This window comes from Stegastes partitus, unplaced genomic scaffold, assembly GCF_000690725.1.
Source record: "Stegastes partitus isolate 25-593 unplaced genomic scaffold, Stegastes_partitus-1.0.2 Scaffold1164, whole genome shotgun sequence".
NCBI classification, from domain to species: Eukaryota; Metazoa; Chordata; class Actinopteri; family Pomacentridae; genus Stegastes; species Stegastes partitus.
In genome coordinates this window covers 86,522-108,728 of record NW_007578895.1, presented here as the reverse complement: position 1 = coordinate 108,728, position 22,207 = coordinate 86,522, and the positions used below count along the sequence as shown (strand labels likewise).

Here is a 22,207-nt window from a genome sequence, read left to right as displayed (position 1 = left end):
CAGCTGGGCTCAGTAACTCAGGCTGAAGAGCTACTTATGTAAATCTGTCTTGTTAAAACTATCTGTTAGAATCTTAAAAGAAAAAAAAAATTGAATTACACACTGCTGTAGGTTAATATCCAAGACACAGGTCGGTACATTTACACATCCCAGTCTGCACTAAATCTGCTGTTTCTTGTTGGCATTAGCAGTAGAGAGCACATGTAGGAGAAGCTGTTGTATTAAATTGGTCTTGTAGCTTCATTTCAGTTCTCATCCACATGCTGGAAACTTCAAACATTAATATTTAAACATGTGTTTGCTGTATGAAGACACACTTTTGTCTCAAGATGCTGCGCAGCCGAGAGACGCCGTGATGCAACCGCGAAGCTTCTATCTAAATTAGATCACGAGAGCGGCTCTGATATCAGCGGCGAGTACAGCAGACCTCATCTCAGCTCCACCGAACAAAGGGGATAATATCAGACACACTCTTGACCAGATGTGTGCACATCAGTCCGCCGCAGCAGAACAATGGCCGAGGTGGCGGCCGGCCAAGCGCACGAGTTCCCCGTTTTAATCAGCCGCGCTCAGGAGGGGACGTGGAAAAGTCATGTTTTTAATATGGAAATGCGTCCCTATTCTTTCCAGTCGTGCTGTGAAATAGCGGCTGTTCTACCTGCCTGTGTCTTGGCCTCCCTCCGTAATTAATCAGGTGAAACAACCCAAATCCTTCGGCTGTCACGGTTCGCTGCCCCGCGCATGTTTATTCATACCGGCGGTGACAAGGAGAAAGAAATTCATATTTTTGGAGGTTGAGAGCTCAAATAAATTAGACGGAGGCCATAATTTATTCCTGTTTCTCCCTCCTCCTACCGATCCTCTCTTTCTTTTCCACTTCCACATAAACTTAAACACCACAATTATGTTTTAGACAACAAGCTGGCAGGTCTCCAAAGCGGCTAACGACGAGAAGCAGCAGCAGCAGGGAGATTCAATCCAGGGATGATAAAAGCACTGCTCAAACAGTTTTAAGAGGTCAAGGGGCAGCGCGTGGATCTGTGGAATCTCCACGGTAGAAAAAGTAAAGAACTCCTCTGTCAGATATGTGCAAACACACAGCCGAGTTCTACCACACAGTGTGCACAGAGCGGCGTGGATTTATGTGAAAGCTCATAAACCTCCACCAGACGTGGTGGAATGATGGTGTTCACCCAGCCGACCCCCCACCATCTGTCCAAAATTACCATAATGCACGCACCTCCAAATTTCGTCCTTCCAGCATCCAGAGTTTTGTGTGAGTTACGGAGAGCCTGTTTGTGCAGAGAATCGTTGCGGGTTATTTGGTTAAATGTACATTTTGGGCACCACAGAGTTGAATTCCACAAACCTGAACCCAGAAACCGAACATTATTGCAAGATTTTTATTCATGAATTGACCTTTTCATTAAATAATCACATTTTATAACAATATGAGCGAAACAGCCCTTAAAATATAGGTCAGGATGTCTTCTAACTCTGAGTAATTTCAACTTGTGAGGCACTAAATAATGAGAATTATAATCAGAAGCTTCCCTCCTTCCTCGGGAAATATCTGGGGTAAAATCAAGAAAGCTTTCTCCTCCTGGCACGCCGCTCTGCCACAGCACTTTCTAAAAATACACTTGCGCTGATTCAGAACAGTAATTAAGACTTTATAAATAACATTCTGACTGTAATCCGGTTTTGTCCCGCTGCAGTCCGGTTGTCGGTTTGGGTCGTAAGTCGTCGGTATGATGTGAGGTCAGCAAGTAGAAAAATAAAGAGGAAACACATCACATCTGTCTCCTTTCAATCTCGCAGAGTGCCTCGGCCTCCTGCGCTGCCATCGACTCCGCTATTGATTTTGCGCGATAAAATTGAATGAGCAGCGGTTGGTGGGGGGGGGGGCAATTATGCAAAAGTGGAAGTGGGAGTGGGGCAGACTGGGCTTTAGGGAGAAGTCATTCACTTACACCGTTAGTTAGCGAAACGCTGGACGAGGAGGAGGAACTTCTCAGTGAGGAAGATCGGACAACAGCTTAGAAGTGAATGGAGCCACCATATCGTGTGCTGCTGCAGGATCAGGATGTTTAAGAGGAAAGAAATCAGAATATTACATTTATTCCTTACAAATTATGCAGCAATGTTGGTTTTTTTTAATATTTAGTCGAGGATATTTGGTGCAACATAGTGGTCTTGCAGCGTTTTTGCTGTTTTTGCAACATGAACCTAAACCCTTATTTAAAAAACACATGCAAATATATTAAAATAAACCCTCTGTGCAAGTTACATTAAATGTATTTCAACACATAAAGTATAGCAGGTTTTTTAATATATTATTAAAACATAAAATCCGTCTCATTGTGCAGCAGTTCTTCATAGAAATGTGCAATAACTGTGTGTTAAGTTGAACCAATAATAAGGAAATTGTGTCTTAAACACACATTTATGAATGATAAGGACCAAATATTACATTAATTAGTAAAAAGTCAGTTGAAATCCAAACTGGGACACAATCACAGCACCGCTCTTCCACCCGTCTACCAGCAGGTGGCACCAAATGTCTGCGATCTTCCAGCTTCGCCCCTGATTTTTACATCCTGAATATCCATTTAGCTGCAGTCAGCCTTGACCCAGAGTTCCAGCAGCAGCCAGAATACTGTACGTGCATCAGCAAACCGTGCAGGGAAAACAGGTGTTAGCAGGTCACACCTGCTCAGGATGATTTGTTCTCGGAGAAAAATGAACTAAAAAAGCATGCACTCTGCGTTTGATTCGTCAATTAATGCCACCGGCAGCTTTTTTAGTAATTACAAGACTGATGATGTTGTCATGGAACAAAAATATTCGAGTCAAGTCGAGCAGAACTTTATTCGTCCCCCGTGTGCAGTCGGTCATATTTAAATGTTTTATCAGTGCTCATGTTGTACTGCAGGTCACTTCTGAGAACTTTTTTTTACTATCTCAGGGGTTTGGAGACTTGACACTCCAGCTGGCTCGCGTCTCGGCTCTTCTTCCCTTTTTATTTTTGAGTCACTACCAAACATTTTAGACGCAGAATTCCAGGCTTTGGTTCCAAAATGAAAAATCCATCACTGGAAAATTTCTCCTTTCTGTTTTCCATGAGAAGAAAACGAATGTGGAACTCTGAATAACATTTGCTGTTGGCTGAACCGGACCGATCGGATTATGACACAGTGGGAAAAACTGACTTATTACAGTAATCGTGCTTCCTCCAGATTGCGTTGAGGTGTTTGGGAGAGTTTGTAGCAACTGTGAAAGCTGCTTCTTAAGTGTTTGGGGTCAGTGTCCAGCCAGAGTCGAACAGGAGTTTGCCGAAGCAAATCTCTGAAAACCATCTCGCTAACATCTGCTCATAGCCTCAACCTAATAAAAACTCAAGAATGCTGCTAGCCTGTGTGCTTTACTGCTTATGGGGTTACTTCACTTTTTCCATATGCTGCAGCAGCAGCAGCAGCAGCAGCAACGGGCAATCTGGCCGCGTGGGACGCGTCCAACAGATTTTGTCTCCGCTCCAAATGTATAAATGCATGTGTCCAGCTGAAAGTGTGCTACACTTACAGACCGTACAGAGGAGCTTACACAATTAGGTGCCGGCATCCAGGGCCTTTCTGTACCTCTGAGCAGTGCCTGCTATTTGTGGTGCAGAATCTGTTTCAGACTGCAGCTTGGGATCCATCTGCCTTGGATTTGCCACGTATTTCCAGAGCAGGAGACTGGCTCACCGGTGTGTTTCTCATGACGATGTGAAATAGTGTGAGATAGCTGCTCTGTGTGTGACTGCGTGTGTGTGTGTGTCAGTGTGCGTGTGCTCATGTGTGTGTGTGTGTGTGTGCACAGACAGGACAATGTCACCTTGACTACAATCTACAGGAGGCATTGAGGGCGTACGGCATCTGTAGAGCACCGGACAGAGAAGCAGAGAGGGAGTAGAAGGTATTTTGCGTGTCTTTCTGGGTGTGTGTGAGTATATGCCAAATGTGTGAGTGTGTGGTGTGTGTATGTGTGTGTGTGTGTGCGTGAGAGAGAGAGAGAGCGAAACACTGAGGCGGGTATAGCTCTCTCAGACAGCTCGCAGTGCTGGAGGATCCCTCTTCAGACCCAGGCAGAGCGACGCAGAGATGTCAGGCGCAGCACACACAGGTGGGTCATGCAGCAGCAGAGGGGACAGGTGAGGCAGGTGATTCCTATGTCGCGGGGCTGTTATTGTGTCGTTATCACCGCGTTACTGTCGTGCAATGCTGCCAAACATGTTGGTGTTTTTTGCTGCAAGTCGAGGCTGAGCAAGGCCGGCAGTCTGGCCTGAGGGTCAGCAGGAGCTGCTCAGGTGCTCTGGGGGGGCACAAAAAGAATCCGTCAAATCTTCAGATTGTGAGGCAAATAATCACAAATATGAACAGGAATAGGGTTTTAGAATATCCTCCTGGTTCATGCCTTGTCTTGTGTAAGAAAAAAAAAAAGAAAAAACATCCTCCAAACTCTCACCAGTTTAATTCCACTTGCTGGTTTTTCTGATATTTAAATTTCATCCAGGGAGCTGTGGGTGCACATTTCCACGTGTGAGTGTGTGGATGTGTGGATGTGAGGCTGCCTTGGCCTTCTGACAGGTGAAGCTACAGACCTTCAAACAGCCGCAGCGGGACCTTCAGGCTCCCTCACAGACTAATTGCATTTGCCGCTGTTGTAACGGAGTAAAGAACCCGCCGCCGCATCCTTTCCTCTGCGTCATGTGACTCCGCCGGGCGAATATATCTGTGTCCTTTTCGTTTTTGCTGGAGAAATGAAGCCTCGGCCAATCGCGTCTCGGTGGAGGCGTCTCTCTCTCCCTCTCAGCTTTTCGCTTTCTCTCGTGATGCCTTCAGGTTCTGTCGAAAATAAGACTATCCAAGAGCTGGGGGGCGCATGTGGACTCATGGGTTGACTTTACGCACCAGTTACGCACCGTTTATCTACGTTTATACCATCAGCTGGTTGGTGCCTTTGCGTGTGTTTTGCAAGGAAACGTGGAGCCTCTCATGCCATGTGGAGTGTAGATGATTTTTATTTACTGCGTTTTGCAGAAGCCTTCAGTAACAAAAAGCAGTTCAACATAGAAAACGCCAACAACGTCTGCTTTGTTTTCTTGGCACCAAAGCAGCCAATGAAACCACACAGACAATCTCGGTCATTTTATTTATTTTCTTTACATTAAATGCTGTGAAATCCGAGTGTCAGCGGGACCGTAAAGGCACCAGCAGGCTGTGTGACGTCGGCCGCTCCCCTGCGCTTCCTCCAGCAGCCAGTCAGAGAAGGGATGCTCTGAACGCAAGACTGCAGCATCTTCACCGAGAGAACGAGCAGGACAAAACGTCTCTTTCTCCGCGTCTTCCTCCAGCTCCGCGTCTCCGGACCCTCCTCACCCACGCGCCAACCCCTGGGTGTCTTCACGACTGGAGCCAGGACAGGATAAGAAGAAAGAAATTTCCAATAGCCTCCACAATCGGATTTTTTTTTTATGTGTTATTATTAATATTATTGCTTCAGCGACATTTCCCTTCTTTTTCTTCTTTCCTCGGCTGATTTCGTCTCTTTTGTCTTTCGGTGGTGTTTTTTTGTTTTTTGTTTTTTTTTGTTTGTTTGTTTTCTTTTATTTATTGCTCCGTTCCGCTGGCTTGCTGGGTTTTGCAGAGGAGCGCCACCATCCTGTGCTGCCTGACATGGTTGCAGCGGAATGATACACAGATCCTAGCATGCATATCTGAAGGTTGATGGAAGATTGACGATCCGTTTCTACGTTTTTTTTTTGTAGTAGCCTAGAAGACGCTCCATCTGCAGAGGTTTCGGATTTTCCTCCCTCTCTGAGCCGATCATCTGCCGCTCCAGCGTTTTCTTTCTTTCTGTCCCCTGCGCAGCATCTCTCTGTACGCACGGCGCACCACGGAGAAAAAACGCGCAGCTAAACCCACTCCGTCCGTAAGAAACAGGCGTATTTTCCGATTCCTAACGCTTTTGCCTTCTCCGAGGACTCGTCTGCTACGGCTACGCTGCGTAAAAATACACGGAAAAAGGGGGATTTAAACGCAAACGCAGCCTAAGCATCCAAGAGCAAGCTCGAAAATGATGGCCGGCGGAGCAGTACAGCAAAACGGCATTTTCTCAAATCCTCACCATCACAATCAACAACCACACATGGAGTCCGATCCTCCGGACTCGCGTAAAAGACCCCTGGAGACCCCGACGGAGGCCAGCAGCACCAAACGCACAAACACGGGAGGTAAGCGGAGCGATGGGGATGCGGGAAGCTGTTCGGGGTTTCGGTTGAATGTTGCTTCGTCCTGAGGCAGGCAGGCAGGCAGGCAGGCAGAAAGGAGAGCAGGTTGATTCTTGATGCACAAAGTGGCGTGGTAGCTCCGGCCACAGAATTCGCTTCACAGTGAAGATTTAAATTTAGAGAGAGCGATGATTATTTTTTTAACCGCTTCGTCACGAGTCGTTTTCCATCAGCATTAAAATAATCACGGGTCGCCGCTTTTGATGGAAAGGAAACAATGAGAGGGACTGAGGGGGGATTTGGAGGGAAGCCGCCGGTTTCCCCTCTTGCACATCCTGAATGATTTAGCCTCTTTAGATCGAGATAGATTGGGTGATTTTTTTTTTTTTTTTTATTATTCTTTTTTTATTTTTTTGTTGCGCGCTAAGATTTACGCGCAGCCACAGCGGCCATGCTGGAGCCAAAATAAGGATGTAAACAAGTGAAAGCCAGATCAGGCTGGTGCGTGATCGCAGGGGTCTCATCCCGTCGACGGATGACCTTGTGATAATCTCACACATCAGCCACCATCGCCGCTTTGTGTACAATTACACAAGCGGATAAACAAGCGGACTCGTATTAACAGCAGGCCTGTGGCGAGCCGGAGAGAACAAGGGGGAATCCAGAGCAGCTCAGAATGCGACAGTGTCTCTGTGTTATTGCAGCATGTCAGTGCCAGTATATTTTTATCATTGCATTTGCTGTCCTGATTTTAATATCCTGCAGCTAGGAGGGAGATGATCTTTTTTTCCCCCCTTCCCTCTCACTAGTAGATGTTTCTTCATTATTCTCTGGTTGGATGAAATATGGATATGTCACCATGGTAATCACCATATTTGGTTTTTGTTTACATGCTGTCATGCGCCAAGCATTCCCATCACCCGGCATTACAACCATCAGTAGCCTATCCTGGCCATGCACCCCATCATGGACATTTTGGACATACAATACACCTTTAAATGTGCTATTCCTACAACACGGAGGCCGACTCAGCAAGGACATGCTGAAGACTTAGGAGATGTTTTGATATGCCCTCATTACTGTAGAGGACCCAGCCTGTTAAATCTGACTGTCGATGCTCCTGACATGCAATTTTAATGCAAAGATTAGAGTGAGATGCAAGCTGCATATAGCTGTTATGCAATGCTGGATTTGTTTATTCTGACAAAATGTTCTATATTTGTGCCAAACAGTGGCTCAAAGAGTTTTGAAATTGTGTTTGGTGGCAAAATTTACACTCTGGAGTGTAAAAAAGTTAAAGTAAAAAACTAATAAATGTCTAAATTGTTATGACTCATTGAGATAAAGTGATTAATATATAAAATGTGGAGAGGATGTGGGTTTTTGTGCAGGTTTATTAAGAGATCATGTCAGAGTTGACCAGAATGACACTAATATGGTCACAAAACTCTGCATTTGCTGTTTTAGCTCAACAAAGAGGGTTTGTGTGACGTGCCATGAATATAAAGTCTAGCAGCTCCAGTGGCCTGTTGCCTTTAAAGCACCACGACAGGAGGCACAGTGTAACATAAATCACTCTTTAGTGTGTCAGACTTCTGAGAATCGATGCCTTTTTGTAGATTTGTTTTTTGGATGACCTGCTCCACCAAGGACAGTAAAGCAGCGGACAGTCATTTTTAACAAGTTCCTTCAGGAAACACGGCGTCCATCCTCAGGAGTAATAATTAGACGGAGCGTCCGGCTGAGGAGGGGTGAGCCGCAGGTTAGCCAGCAGTGTTTAACTGCGGATCGATGCAGCACTCAGAGCACTAAAGGCTCCTCCTCGCTGTATGTAAAAAAAAAAAAACCCAAGGCTCCCTCTCAGGGGACCTTCCTCCTGCCTGCGTAACCGTCAGGCTGCTTGTCCATTTAGACAAATGAAAAGGTTGGAATGATGATGATGATGATGATGATGAACACAGCCGACCAGACTTTTACTCAGGCGGAGAGGGCCGCCGCACTGCTGCCAGGTCAACGCTCGCTCTGTCAGCCGGCAGCATCACGGGGACCAACGTTTGGTTGAAAACGAACCACTCGCTTCCACACAAACACACACACACACACACAAACATATCTACTACACAACTGCCCCCCTAAGATAGGCAACACAAAAGAGTTTGGTTCCGGGTCTTTTGTGATAACTATTCTTGCACTGACAGTTAATTCTATTCTGTTTTTCAAAGTGTATTTTTGTTCCAATTCTATGATTTGAGAATTTGGTCTTGATGATCTCTTACATGATTGAATTATCTGGATAACAGTGTTGAGTTAAGCTTAAATAAATCCTTTATTTTTTTTTACTGCTAATAAGATACAGTGACTATGTTCCTGGCCCTTGATGCAGAAGAGAACCATGCAGTGGCTGGTTTTTACCCAAACAGAGGCCGTATCTTTGCACTGTTTTTGTATTTATACGCTATTTCTACGCTGCACCCAGGCTGCAGTTTGAAAGCTAAAAGTCAAAGTGCTGCTAAGAGATCATAATATTTGGTTGTTTCTCTGAATGATTAGCTTACGCCACACACTCCCCACCCCCTGTGCTTCCTCTCTCTGTAGTGGCCTTCCTGCAGCCCCTATTTGAAACTGAAGGCATTGTATTCCCTCACCAAGAAACTGAGACTCATGGTAAGACAGACTTTGATTTTGATCTTCTACCTGTTTTTTTTTATATATATAATCTTTACTGTAACATGCTTCAATGCAGGACTGACTCAGCAGCGACAACACGTGCTTGTTGTGTTCTTGCAGGCCCCAAATAAAAATAATAATTCTGCAGAAAACCCAAATTTTAGGACCTTTTTATCAAAAGAAGAGGTGGTCTGACTGCTGCAGGGCCTGACATTTAAACAGGATTTAACATTTAACACCCTCATGTTTCTACTCATGATTCAGGATAATGCATGCTGGTATTGTTTATATTGTATGTTATCAGTTCCATAACATCCATTGTCATGCTTTTTATACAAATCCAGTGTTTTCTTTTTGCCATGATACCCGACATCGCTGCGCAGATGAGTCCGGATGACCTTTGACCTCATGCTGGCCATACCATCACAGCATTTGGGTTTATTGACTGCTGATTGTATTGTTGAAATGTTGATTCGCTGTGTTTTGAAATGTGGCTACAGCTGCTGTTGAGTGAAAGTCACCTGACTGAACAGGTAGATGGAAATTTAATGCTCAAAAAGGAGAAAGAAATGCTTCTTAATAGGACCAAAAAAATAAGATTTCAGCCATTTTTTTTTTACCCAACAGCTGCAGCAGTAGAAATCCATCCAGATGTAAGCTTTAATGAGTGTTTTCCATTCGTGTCAATCAGAACGAGAAGCGAGAGTAGTAGGCATTTAAATACAAAGACGACCAGAGAAGATTTAATTTTTTTTCCCACCGAGTTTCCAGATGGTTTGGGTTCATCCGGATGGAGAGTGTGAAGAAAATGGCAAGAGAAGGAGCCGGTCAGCTGTCAGACGGTAGATAGGGGACAACGCGGGACCGCCGCGGCTTCCAGAGGTCATAAATCACAGCCATGGCCCATAAAAAAGCTGAAGGTCTTAAAGACGGAAAGATCAATGAGTAGCTGCAGTGGCTGCGGCCCCCAACCCCCAACCGGCCCGTCTAATCCAGCACCACCATTCTTATCGCTGCGCCTCCCCCTCCTCACCCGCCGCAGCAGGGCTCCCCCCCGCCCCCCAGTATTAAAGGAATCCACATTTCCCCTCTCGTATACGATCAGAGACGCGTGTTAATATTTGATTCGGGTGTTTAAACTTGGATTATTTACAAAGCCAGACCCCGCTCGCGATGGACCGGATCTTCCAGTAATTACATAATTTATGCATGTGCACTCCGTCAGGGTTCAGCTGAGAATGTATGTTAATCCGGGAGAGAATACAAAATAGTACAATCCTGAACATCATCCAGGCCGTGGAGACGTTATCTAGAATGTTTCAGAACATTAGAATATAAAAGGCTACAGCTGGCAACGAGACGCATCACCGTAAACATGTCGATAATTCCCTTTACTTGCCAAGAACGAGTTGCGTTTGTTATCAACACGGGTTATAAGGTTAACGCTTCTATTTACATTTCATTTTTAGCTGTCAGTATTTTTAAAACATGCGTATATGTGTGCAAAAGGACTTCAAATCTGATCCCTGACGAGCCCACACAAGTTTTTGCATGTTGCTGTGTTTTTAATAATAACGAATCTTTGCTGATGCATTTGTTTTATAGATCGTCTCAAGGTGAAAAAGCAGCATCCAGACAGATTTGTTTAGCCTACTGTATATATATATTTATATATATATCAGCAGTATACGTGAAGCAGCCTCTCAGCCTGATAGAAATGACTCCATACAAAACAAATGCAGCTTTCAGGGAAAAAAAAAAAATTGCTTGTATAAGCCATTAAGAAGCCTTATGTAAGCACCAACAAAATAAATTGGATGTGTTTCGTTTTCTTTTTCTTTCTCTTTTCGATTTTCATGTAGGTGGTCAGGAAACCAACATGTGAGTTGGGCGCCTACAGGTTTAACAGTCTTTGCTGACCTGAGACGTTTTTCAGTCCTTTCATCACTTTATATTATCGTCTTCCTTCTCTTCTCCTGCTGCCTGAAAGATATAATACATTCATTTAGTAAATGGATGGACTGGCAAGCCGGTGTTGGGGAGGAGGGGGGGGCCTTGAAATGCCCTTGCCAAGTGACATTAGGGGACTAGACTAACAGTGCATTGGAAGATTTCCCCGTGAGTGTGTGCTGTGCGGCTGTCTTTTGTGTTTTACGTCCGACTTTGGTTGCAAAAAAAGAAAGATGAAGTTTAATGAGGGACACAAATGCATGCAGCCGCTTTACATAAAGGCAACACACGCTGCTGTACGAGACGAGGCCTTTGATGATATCGATCCGAGCGGTTGCTGTTGCTCCCGGAGCTGAGCGGTGCATCTTTTTTTGGGCCGTCCGTACAAAAGGAGGGCAGCCTTGGCTCGCATTGATCGGCTGTCCGGCTGAGGAGGAAGCAGCCCCGCGTTTGGCTTCGAAACAATCAAAGACAGACACCGGCGGCGGGAGGTTCAGCGGCTAAAAAAAAAAAAAACGACGTGAGCGGATTGCATGGAGAGAGGCCGGCATTATCAGTTATTAGAAGCGTTGGGATGTTTTTCTCTCAAAATGCACGTCGAGCGTCGAACGCAGGGCGATGCTTCGGCGTGGCTGCGTCGCCGAACGCAGCGTCCTCCTCTGCGACACGCCTGTTTTGTTCACTGGCGAGCCCAAACCTTCCCTCTCCCTCTCTCTGCCACCGTTTCATTCTCTCCATCTTCCTCTCCTCCTCGTCCATACTAATCATGCTCTACTTCAGACCATCACGACTGCACCCTCCTCCCGTCCTCCTTCACCCTCTCCCATCATTCCCCCCACCTCCCCTTTTTCATCAATCGCGGGCTGCCATTGACGACGCTCACTCGGCAACTATTTCCGAGGCTGTCAATCGATTTCGCGAGCCGCCATCGGCAGGAATCTGCCACCAGTAGCTGCGTCTCTCCTCCTCCTCCTCCTCCTCCTGCTCCTCCACTCTCTCCTCTTCTTCTTCTTTTTTTTTTTTTTTTCAAGCCACTGCGTCAAAGTAAAAAAAAAAAGAAGCCATTGTACAGGGTGGGGTGAAGAGCGCTGAGAGGTGGTAATATTCCCACAAAGGGAGGCGTGTGATTGGTGGAGCGAGACTTCGGTCACAGCTAGCCGGTCGCTGATAGGTGAGGAGAGCAGGGCGGCGATAAATATGGATGAGGAGGCGATGAAAGGGCCGATGCGGGGAGGACGACTGGAAGGGCCCCCCTCCTCCGAAACAGCCCCGAACAATACGCACCAGTTTTCACACACACAGAGAAAGGAGGCGGCCGCTTCGGTTATCTTTGTTAGCCGCCGTGTCCGCTTCGATTTCTACGCAGACGCGCTGACGACGACGACGGCGGCGGCGACGGCGAGCGTGGCAGCACGGAGGCGTCTGATTGGTTCTCGCCGGACCTCTATTGAAACCGAGTTTCTGCGGCAGGATGTTGTTCCTCCGACAGACTACGCTGTTGGGTCTGTGAGAGATAGGTGGAGGAATTCATCTTTAACTTTTACGAGCTGATTTTAAAAACGATCCGAGAAAACGACCGCTGGTATAAAAACAAATCAGCGTTGGTGTGCCGGTCTCGATGCCTCTTTAAAGATACTTTTTTTTTTAATCACACACTCTCTAAAATTGGAAAGACCCTCAGAGCTCCAATCCAGTCCCTCAGCAGCACCATCACTGAGTCACTCTAACGAGGTTGCATCCATCCACCAGTTTCTTGTCCAAATATTTGATTATTCAGAGGGTTAACATAAATTTTGAATCAAGTGATTAAAAAAAAAAAAACGGTGCTCCCTCTGCTTGCTAAAATTCAACGTACGACACGGGGATGGGGATGGAGGCGGGGGGAGGAGGAGGAAGCGATTCAGACGCCGGAGAGGCCGAGAGAACGATAAAGATAGAGGTTTCCTCCCGCTCGCCGTCGTCTCCGAGTCCCTGGTGTTTACGAGTGACGATGGCCATCTTTCAGAACGAAGACAGCTGGTCAGAGGCTCGCTGCTGGAGAGCTTTACGTCCCTCTGTGTGTGTGTGTGTGTGTGTGTGTGTGTGTGTGTGTGTGTGTGTGTGTGTGAATGCTACCTTCCAACAAAAGACAAAGACAAAGCCTGCACCCCCCCTTAACTCTCCCTGCTTAGGGGAGATGAATATTTTCCAAGTCCCCAGAGCTCAGCGCCTCCATACCAGAACCCCCCCCGTCCCTCCATCCGCCGAGGCAGCGTTCACACTGCTGCACTTTCAACTCCGCTCCCCCTCGTGTTTACAACTGACCCATATTAGTTTTATTAAAAAAAAGAAAAGCCAGATTGGGATATTCGGTGCCAATTTCTGACATCTGTCATTTTTTTTTCTCTAGAAATTACCGCTAAATATTTAATCTTGTCAGTGTGGAAAAATATCTAAAACGGCATCAAGTCCAGATTAATCCTTATTTTGATGCCAGTTCTGTTCTCGTGATATGCAGGTGCATCGCGGCGGCTAATTTGTAATTTAATTTTAAAGAGTTTTCTTCATACGTGACCGACTAAACACTCAGATCTACATGTTGGTTCAAGAGACCAAACAAACCTTTCAAAATCTGCTTTATTATAAATATTATTATAAACTTTATTAAAGACAAACATCTTTCCTCGCCCTGATACTGTTTAAAAAGTATATTTTAATTGTTAGCTGATAATATAGACGCAATATGTCATCCTCAGCTTTTATTTTGAAGTATCAGCCTTTATACATTTCAATGGAGAGTCGTTGTCTTGTTTAAAAACATTAATAAATTAGATGCAATCTTCAAATTAAACACTTTGGTATGTAGATTTATACGTTTGAGGCTCGACCTTTATTTTGAAATTGGTTGCGACGTGAGAAAACGCTTCGGCAATTTAAATAAATTTAGTTTGATGACACTCGGATTCAACAGGGACGTCAACAAATAACCTACAATAAACTACTTTAGCTTCACTGTACTTGCTCACTAAAGTGGAATTTCAGAATAAGAGTCCACAGAAGTCACTTGTGTCCCTACAGTGGTGGGAATTCTGAAGGTTTTCTGGGACGTGGTGTCTTAATACTTGGCTTTCCACCATCTGTGATCAACGCAACTGCTGATTTTTTTCTCAAGAAAAGCACAACCGCTGGTCTCTGACCCGCTGCTAGAACCGAGCTCTGACTGCAGCTCTGCGACCAAGCGGCGGCTTTAGACCCGCGTGTGAGGAAACAGAACACGAGGAAAAGGGATTTGTGATCTTCAGCCTTCCCCACCCGGCCCCGCCCCGCCTCGGCAGGCCCGTGGACACCAGATCCCGGGATTTGAGCCCCTCGATCCCCCCTCAGCATGGGGAGCCTATTCTGGGCCTGGCGGGTCTGCGGGGGCCTTAGCAACAGATTGGACTGTTTACCCGAACCAGTTCTTGTTGTGGCGGAGCCGGATTAATTATTTATTTTAAACAACCGCCGCGTCTCCAGATCCCCCACTTTTCTTGACCCGCGGAGGCTTTAAAAACGCAGTTCTGTTTTTTTTTTTTTTTTTCCCTTTTGTGTGTCTGAACATAAACACATCATGGCGGGCGGTGGGGCTGCGTTACCGCCTGCCGGTTCGGTTTCTCGTGCATCGACCACGTTTTCACGCAATCGACCCAACGAGAGATGCGAGAAGTTAGTGTTAAATCCGTGTGCGCTTCCTGTGTGAGTGTGTGTCGTAGCTGCAGGGATTTGTGTGCGACGCTTAGAGGAGTGAAAACAAAGACCCTCATCACAGCAACCAGTAGGGAACCCTGTAGTTACTCAGCTGCACACACACACACACACACACACACACACACACACTATTGCCTGCTCTGCTCTGTGCTAATCGGTGGTTTGAAGTTGTAATTTCTACATTTGGGAAACCAAACATTTAAGTTTTTTTTTTAAAACTGCGTCTCAGTGTGTGCGCTTGTGGTTTGTGGGATTGTTGTGGTTCAGTGTGAGAACTGGACGTTTGCCAGTTTGCATCATGTGGGAAAACTAAGACGGCGAAACTATGCAGTAGTAAAAGCACACACAAAGACACGGTGACGCTGTTCTATACGTGTTTGTGTTTAGTGCATATCGGGCGGAGCTACTCGCAGGCCTGCAAGGTCTTTGAAACGAGGTTAAGGTCTTCTGAGGCAGACGAAGCTTATTTTGGTTCTGAGAGTTGAACTTGTTCTCCAACTTTTTTTGGTATTGTCCGCCACATCTACTGTGCTGCTAATGTTGATATTAGCTCCTCACGTGCAGTATCTGAGTTTATAAGCAAGCAAGCTGACCGTAAATAGGACCGAGTCTGCAAAAACTTTCTGTCTTTTTCTTGCACAGTTTATTTTACAGCTACATGAAGATACGACTGAACCGTCCCTCGTTCTGAACAGACAGAAAGGTCAAAGCTGGTGTTTATAGATGGCGCTCGCTCGGTCTTTCCGGCCTCAGGGAACACGCGCCACATGGGAAAGATGAAGGAGTCACTGATTTCTTTTTTTATGAAATTCATTCAGTCGAATAATCCAAGTTTGTACGTTTCATCTGTTGCGGCAAAAACAGGAAAATAACCAAAATTAGCCACAAATACACCCGATATTGAGATAAAGCAAGCATGTTATGCTTTAGCAATGACGTCCATGCGTTCTTTCTTTACTTCCGACAGATTAAATTGCACAAATGTGAATAAAAGCATCCACGCTGCTGCACAAAAAGTCCAGAATTCGAGTGAAAGCTTCAAATCCTTCCTCTGAAGTTCGCAGTAACCTGCAGCTCCTCGTACGACAGTCAGATCATTACAGCGTCCCAAAGAGAAAACCCCACAAACCCCCCACCTCCACCTCCTCCTCCTCCAATCCACACTTTGCGACAGATAAAACAGTTGGAACTAATCAGTAACAATCACCGCGGCTGTAATTATGGTGTTTTTCCTTGTTCTTATTTGGACTGAAAGTTTACATGCTCATTATGCTGTCAGCATGAAAGAGGCGCTGCGCACGGAGAAGACGAGGCCGATACGCCGCGTCTTTGATGCTTCTTCGTATCAAAAAAGCGGCGGAGAACAATGAGTCTGACATCACGCCGAGAGAATACGATTTTCCTCGTTGTTGTTTCCACAGATTCGGTCGCCGTGAGCCTCGGCAGGCGACTTGACCGATTTCTAAAAAAATCTAGAAAACTTTCCTTAAAGAATCGCAAGAACTTCATCTTCTCAGGTCACCCCGAGACATTTTGCTCAAACGCCCACCGGCAGCTCTGTTTTAATTTGCTGAGCTGTGAGAGGGAATATCGTGTGGGTGAGCGCTGCGTGACCTCTATTGGATTTTGAGGGGAACATCGACACCGACGGGTCAGACGCGAGCAGCACAGCCTCCAGCTGCTTATTGTGTTGGTGCGGATCGACAGGCGGGAGCATCACCTGTATCCTGGGATGCGGGGCGAGTCGCCCGAGGGCCGTAATTACACTTAATTAGGATTTGTAACTGTGACATGAATGAGGTTTCACATTGGACTGAGACGACACCGGCAGCATCTCTTATAGGCGCGTAATCTGCTTAGATTTGTTTTAATATTTGCCCAAATAATCAAGTTTAAACCGGAAAAATTAGTTTATAAAAGCCCGTTAAGTGACAAGTTTGTACCAAAGTGAAGCAAAAATGTCACGCAGGGTTTCCAGTTTAGCTTCAAAGGCTCCTTAATGCCACACTAATGTCACACTGCACTGATTTTTAAGCTTCCTCATATGTCAGAGGATGTTTTTAAAAAAGCAGATCCACCTGATAAAACTTGAGGAATGCTGATAAAACTTTGCAGCAGCGTGGGAGGAAGAGGAAGAGGCAGCGGCGGCGGCTTTCTTTTAACAAATCTGAAAGTTCGTATTTATGAAAACTGAGTCAAAGCCGCTGAAGGCTGATCTGGATCCGTTACATAACCGCCGATAACAAACCCGACAGTGGAGCTCCGCGCTTGTGTTGAACGCTACGAAATAAACATCTGCGTTGGGTTCGTATTAATAGCACCTCGCTCGCCGTTTCAGGAACACGAGCGGGAAAATATCTGATGATATTTAAATATACAGAATCTGATTATTTGATTGCATTCCCAGTCGCGGCTGTCTGGCTCTGGAGCAGCATCCATATATATAAATACATTTTTTTGGTGCTCGCCATGGTAACATGTACAAGCGTTACCATGCAACGGATACAAGGGACGAACATGAGTCACCCATTACATCCTCTTATATACATGATGAGTCACGTTGCCAAGGTGTGTAGGCTTGTTTATGAGACGTCGGAAACGATCTGTTTGCGGAGGAGGTGTTTCTGAGTGTGCGCTTTGAGGATGTGTGTGTGTGCGCGTGAGAGAAAGTGTGTGTATTTACCAATTCCCCAGCCTTATTAATACGGGCTGGTTATAATTAGCTAGCCTCTATCTAAAGCAGGTCAGTCCAAGGCTTCGTACTCTCAAAGTGGGTCACTGCGGATGGAGAGGAGAGAGAGACGAGAGATTAGGAGGGAGACGAGAAAAGAGGATGAGAGCAGGAAGGTAAAGAGGAGACAACAAAAGACAGACAGTTTCAGGACACGACCACGTGACGCCTTCTCAGAGTAGAAAAAACAAAACAGAACAACGTGCTGCTGCTGCTGCTGCTGCGAGCTTCGGTCAAATCAAACAGAACTCAATCAGCGCGCTCCACGTTACATCACTGTTGTTGCTATTTGCAGCTAATTACCGATAGTCATCGTGGCCCGAGGTTCCCCGAGATAAGACCGCTGTTGCTGAAATGAAATCATAAAGACAGACAAAGGGGGAAGTTGCTCAGCGTACTCGTGCGTGAAGCTGAGGATGAGGAGAAAGTTCTGAAGAGTCGGCGATGTGCTGGAAGTCAAAAATACGCGTCGCATCCCGAACACCCGAAACACAAGTTCTGCAGGAGAAGCAATGTTCAAACGTTGTTCAGTGTAGAAACCAAAAGGCTGCAGAGGAAGCTCATACTATGAAGCTTGGCTGTCTTTTCCAATCTAAACTTCTACATGTGACCATGTTAGATGAGCTCTTGTTGCGTCCTGATGATGCTGAAGCTCCTCCATGGACGAATGTTTCTGATTCGACCCACAAGTTTGGACTTTGAGGCTCCACCTGCTTCGATTTCAGCCTGTTCAGGAGTTTCATGTTGCCGTATGAGAAAGAATATGTGCAAAATGGTATTTATTCTAGACTTTATGGTATGTTAATGTGGTTCCAAATGCACGACAATGCACATGTCCCTCTTTTTATATTTGAAAAGTTAAAAAAAACACAAACAATCCCTGTCACCTAAACCAAAGTCCTGAACAGGGTTCATAACTGATCAGATTATTCATGTTTCTGCTTCTGAGAAATGTTCCTCCATCTACTGCACCAGAGGAGAGGAGGAGCCACATTTCAGAACAATTTCTGCTCAACCTTCTCTGATTTAATGATTTTTTTTTTAATAGAATAAAGTATGAATATTTATAAAGATATCTGTGAAACTTTAGGCTGATAAATCAAGTATTTTCCAAGATACTAAAAAAAAAAGAAGTCAGTCGACCCTTTTTTTTTTTTTCGCACATTGAAAGTTGAGGCTGTTGAAGGACAATATAGAAGATTAAAGCCTGAAATTTTGAGTTTTTTGGGGGGGGTTGAGAAGAAATGATAATGTAGAAGCCAACCAGTGGTATTTTATAATTTTAGTTCCCTGCCACAATAATACAAAATAAAATGTCATAATTTATAATACAGAATACTTGGTCACAAAAATGAAAAAAAAAAGACGGTATTTTGAAAATTCAAAATATTCCCATTTTATTAAAAACAAACAAACAAAAAAAATCAAAATAAATCTCCAGAACTCCGTTTGACTTGGATTGAACTCTAATAATGTTTTTGTGTTTGTGCTGCAATTTGTCATATTTGTTCACAGAAGATAACTTTCCTTTCATTTTGTGGCCAAGTTTTTCTTATTATTAAGTATTATAAATGTTTTGCGTTGTATGATTGTGACATGCAGCTACTTATGCTTCAGTAAATATCACTAGTTGACTCGTGAATGATAATTTTTATTTGTTAAAACGTGCTCAAAGATGGGACTCTTCATTATGTTTTCATATTTAAACTACTCGTCAAACGTTACAGATTCTGGATCGACGGCACGATGAGAAATAAAATGTCAGAGTTTTATCTTTAATAGTTCCTGAGACACTTCCCTTGAAACATGCTGCATGTGGGTCGATAGGCAATTAAAAATATAAAGATTTATATTCCAGAAAGTCCCAAATATATGAAGCTAAACCTTCACAGAGACCATTTTGAATAGATTTAAAAATAGGAGTTTCTAGCAAATCAGAGATGGTCGAGCAGAGTCGCAGCTAAAACGTCTGAGCGGAAGATCATTTAATTCATCACAAAATCTGAATCAAACTCTCTAAAAAAAAAAACACCTCGCCGGCTAACGAACGACAGGGAGTTCAGATTAGCGTGAGCTTTTAACAAAACCTTATTGGGCAAATTTTTTAAATAAAAAAGTGGCTAAGCTGAGGTTAGCTTTGGTTTTCTCTACATCCAGTTTGTATTTCATCACCAGCGGAGCCGAGGAAGGGAAAGGGAGTGTCGGGTTTCCTGTCTGTGTGCTCGGACTTGGCTGAACACCCAGAGATGAGAACAGAGGCCACCCAGAAACATCCCGACTCAAACTTTCTCACATAGGATTCGTTTGACTCTTAAAAACCAAAGAGGCGAGTTTCTGCCGCGCGTTGGTTGTCAGTTGTTGGGGTTTTTTTGCAGTTAGTTTACAAGAAAATCTTTGCTGTTGAAGTGATGAACTACGTGTTCTGCTCCGCATCGATGAGGCTGCGACTCTGGGAAGCCGCCGCCAATTAAACTTTCCAGAGTGATTATTTATGCCGTTTTTCATGAGCTTCTATAAGCTCCTATTATTCACCGCGTACATATTTAAAATGTTCTTCTTTCTTTATTTTTTAACAGTCGTGTGGAATTACGGCGCAGACGCTTCGTCCACGTTATATCGAGTTACGCTAATTGTCGGTGTCTTGAGTTGTAAATGATGCCGACGTCAACGCATGAATCATAATTATGACTCGGAAACTTCTGGAGTATTTCTGAGTAATAAGTCCAAGTGCTTGAAAAACATTCCCGATCAAACCAATTTAATGCACAACCAGTTATTTCCTTTTTCAGCTCCCGTCTTTCTGCTGAGTTGGTTGGAACCCACACAGCTGTGAGAAGAGGTCTAATCCAATCATGCGACATAAGTGAAAACACCTGCGTGGGTGTAACATGGGTGTTAAAAGCATTAGGCGGAGATTACGTAACACCGCCGCTTGATCCTGGAGGAAAGTTTGGGCTGCGAGGAGCCGCTGGAACGGGAATCCATGTGTCGCTTTAACGTTTTTCTGATGGTTTTATTGCACCTGTTCGGGCGGGATCGGTGCACGCTTTGGAGACCTTTTTAACTGACCGAGTAACTGGAAACACCTGTGTTGGACGTGTTTTCTAATTAAATGTATTTATAGTGAGGCGTCACTCCTCCGTTCCTCTGTTGTTCGGTGTCACAGGGATTTAAAAGGCATTTAATAAGAGTCGCTGTCACTATACGGGAAATCTTCCAGCGTTCACCTCGGCCGTCCCGCCCCTTCGCACGTCTCCAGCTGTTCACCTGGGCGGCAGACAAAGACGAGCTGGAAGGTGGCGCGCCCTCGTGAGAAAGCGTGCCCCCGAACAGTAATCCTATTTTAATCTGCCTCCTGAGGTTACGTGTCCTGGATTATCAAATATGAAGAATGCCGCTCAGGAGGGAGCCCGAGACTCTGAATCGCTTTAGAGAGACGCTTCTGAAGAAAGTCGATTGTAGAAATCAGAGAATAAAATCCTTAAATTACGGATTTCTGTTGGATCTACGTGTTCTCGTTGCCGCTCTGCTTTAAAAAATTGTCAACTTTCATCTCATTTTATGTTATTTTTGCTATAATAGCGTTTAATTTCACCTACTGGCAGACTTTCAGCTTCATGTAGGTTTAACACAATCGCTGAAAACCCCAATTTCCCAAACACTAGAGGCGTCTGCTTACATTTCTGGCAGCTTGTTGTTACTTTGCATTAAATAAAATTAAGTTTTTGCTGCTCAAAGACCCAAAGAGCGAGATTAAAAGAAGTGTTTCTCTGCAGTCAGGTTTGATTTTCTGTTTTGGTTTTGTTAGAGGAGATACAAAAAAGCTCAAATAAACTCCAGCTCTGCAGGATTTCATTAAGAAGAAGCTGCATCTGCCTCGCTGCGTTTATTAAAAGCTCTGTTTGGGTCGTAATCTGCAATTTGGCAACTTCAGTTTTAGAAAAGAAAAAGAAACCTCGTGTCCCGACGAGACGGGCCGAGGAGCCGCCACTGTTTGGTTGACCTGTTGATGTTATCGCCATGGAAACAAAGGCTCGTCTATTCCGGAGGAGGAATATGTGTTTTTTCTTCTTCTCCTCCGCCGTCGGAGGAGCTGCAGAAGGTTGGAGGTTCAGCGGCGGCTCTGCTTCGGGGTCAACGTGTCAGTGTTGCTCGCCGACACGTCGACCCCGAAGCAGCGCCGCGTGTCCCGCCTCTGAATAAACCCGATTCAATTAAAGCCGGCTCTGACCTTTTCGGTTTATCCTCCTCCTGCTTGTCATTTTTTTTTTCCAGAAAAAAAACGCTGAAGCCGGTTGCTCTCCTTTTTTTTTTTTTTTTTTTTTTAGGAGATTCGGGCAAATTACGACAACATTAGCTGGAAAATGTCAGACCTTATTAAGTCACTCGACACACCTGTAACTCGGCTTGTTTTTCAATTCACATGCAAATATTAACATTTCTGTGGAGCCTCGGGAGGTTTTTATCCAAACGGGCTCTGGCTGTGTGTGTTTGCTCAGAGGAGGCCATTATGAAGCTCGTAATTAATTACCATTTAAAAAAAATAAGGTTTCAGCATTGATTTCTCTCCGTGCGTTGCTGATGATGCACCACGACTACCTGTACGTCCACGTGAACGAGCCGAGGCAGCACAGAGAGGGAGATTTGTTTTATTTCCGTGGCACAGATGTTAACATTTCCTTCTTGTGTCTTTGGTGAACCGGTTAAGATGAGAGGAAACCGAAGCATGTGTCAGTCAGACGAGGGAGTAAGACGGAAACGAGGAGAAAACAGTTCTGACTCGAGGGGGTTGATATTTCAGCTCTGTTTAAAAAAAAAGAAGAAGTTTGTTTTGCTGTTGCAAGGCATCCTCCTTTCCCACC

The 22,207-nt window shown here is 44.9% G+C and overlaps 1 protein-coding gene across 1 annotated transcript in view; it reads left to right on the top strand.

Annotated features, from left to right (window-relative positions):
* The first annotated feature begins 5,345 nt into the window (after nucleotides 1-5,345).
* The window catches only part of nova2 (NOVA alternative splicing regulator 2), an 83,130-nt gene continuing 66,268 nt past the window's right edge, over nucleotides 5,346-22,207 (top strand). Inside the window, exons 1-2 of the mRNA XM_008296904.1 lie at nucleotides 5,346-6,274; nucleotides 8,867-8,935. Coding sequence (XP_008295126.1) covers nucleotides 6,118-6,274; nucleotides 8,867-8,935 — 226 coding nt within the window. The 5' untranslated portion in view covers nucleotides 5,346-6,117. The remainder of the gene's footprint in view (nucleotides 6,275-8,866; nucleotides 8,936-22,207) is intronic.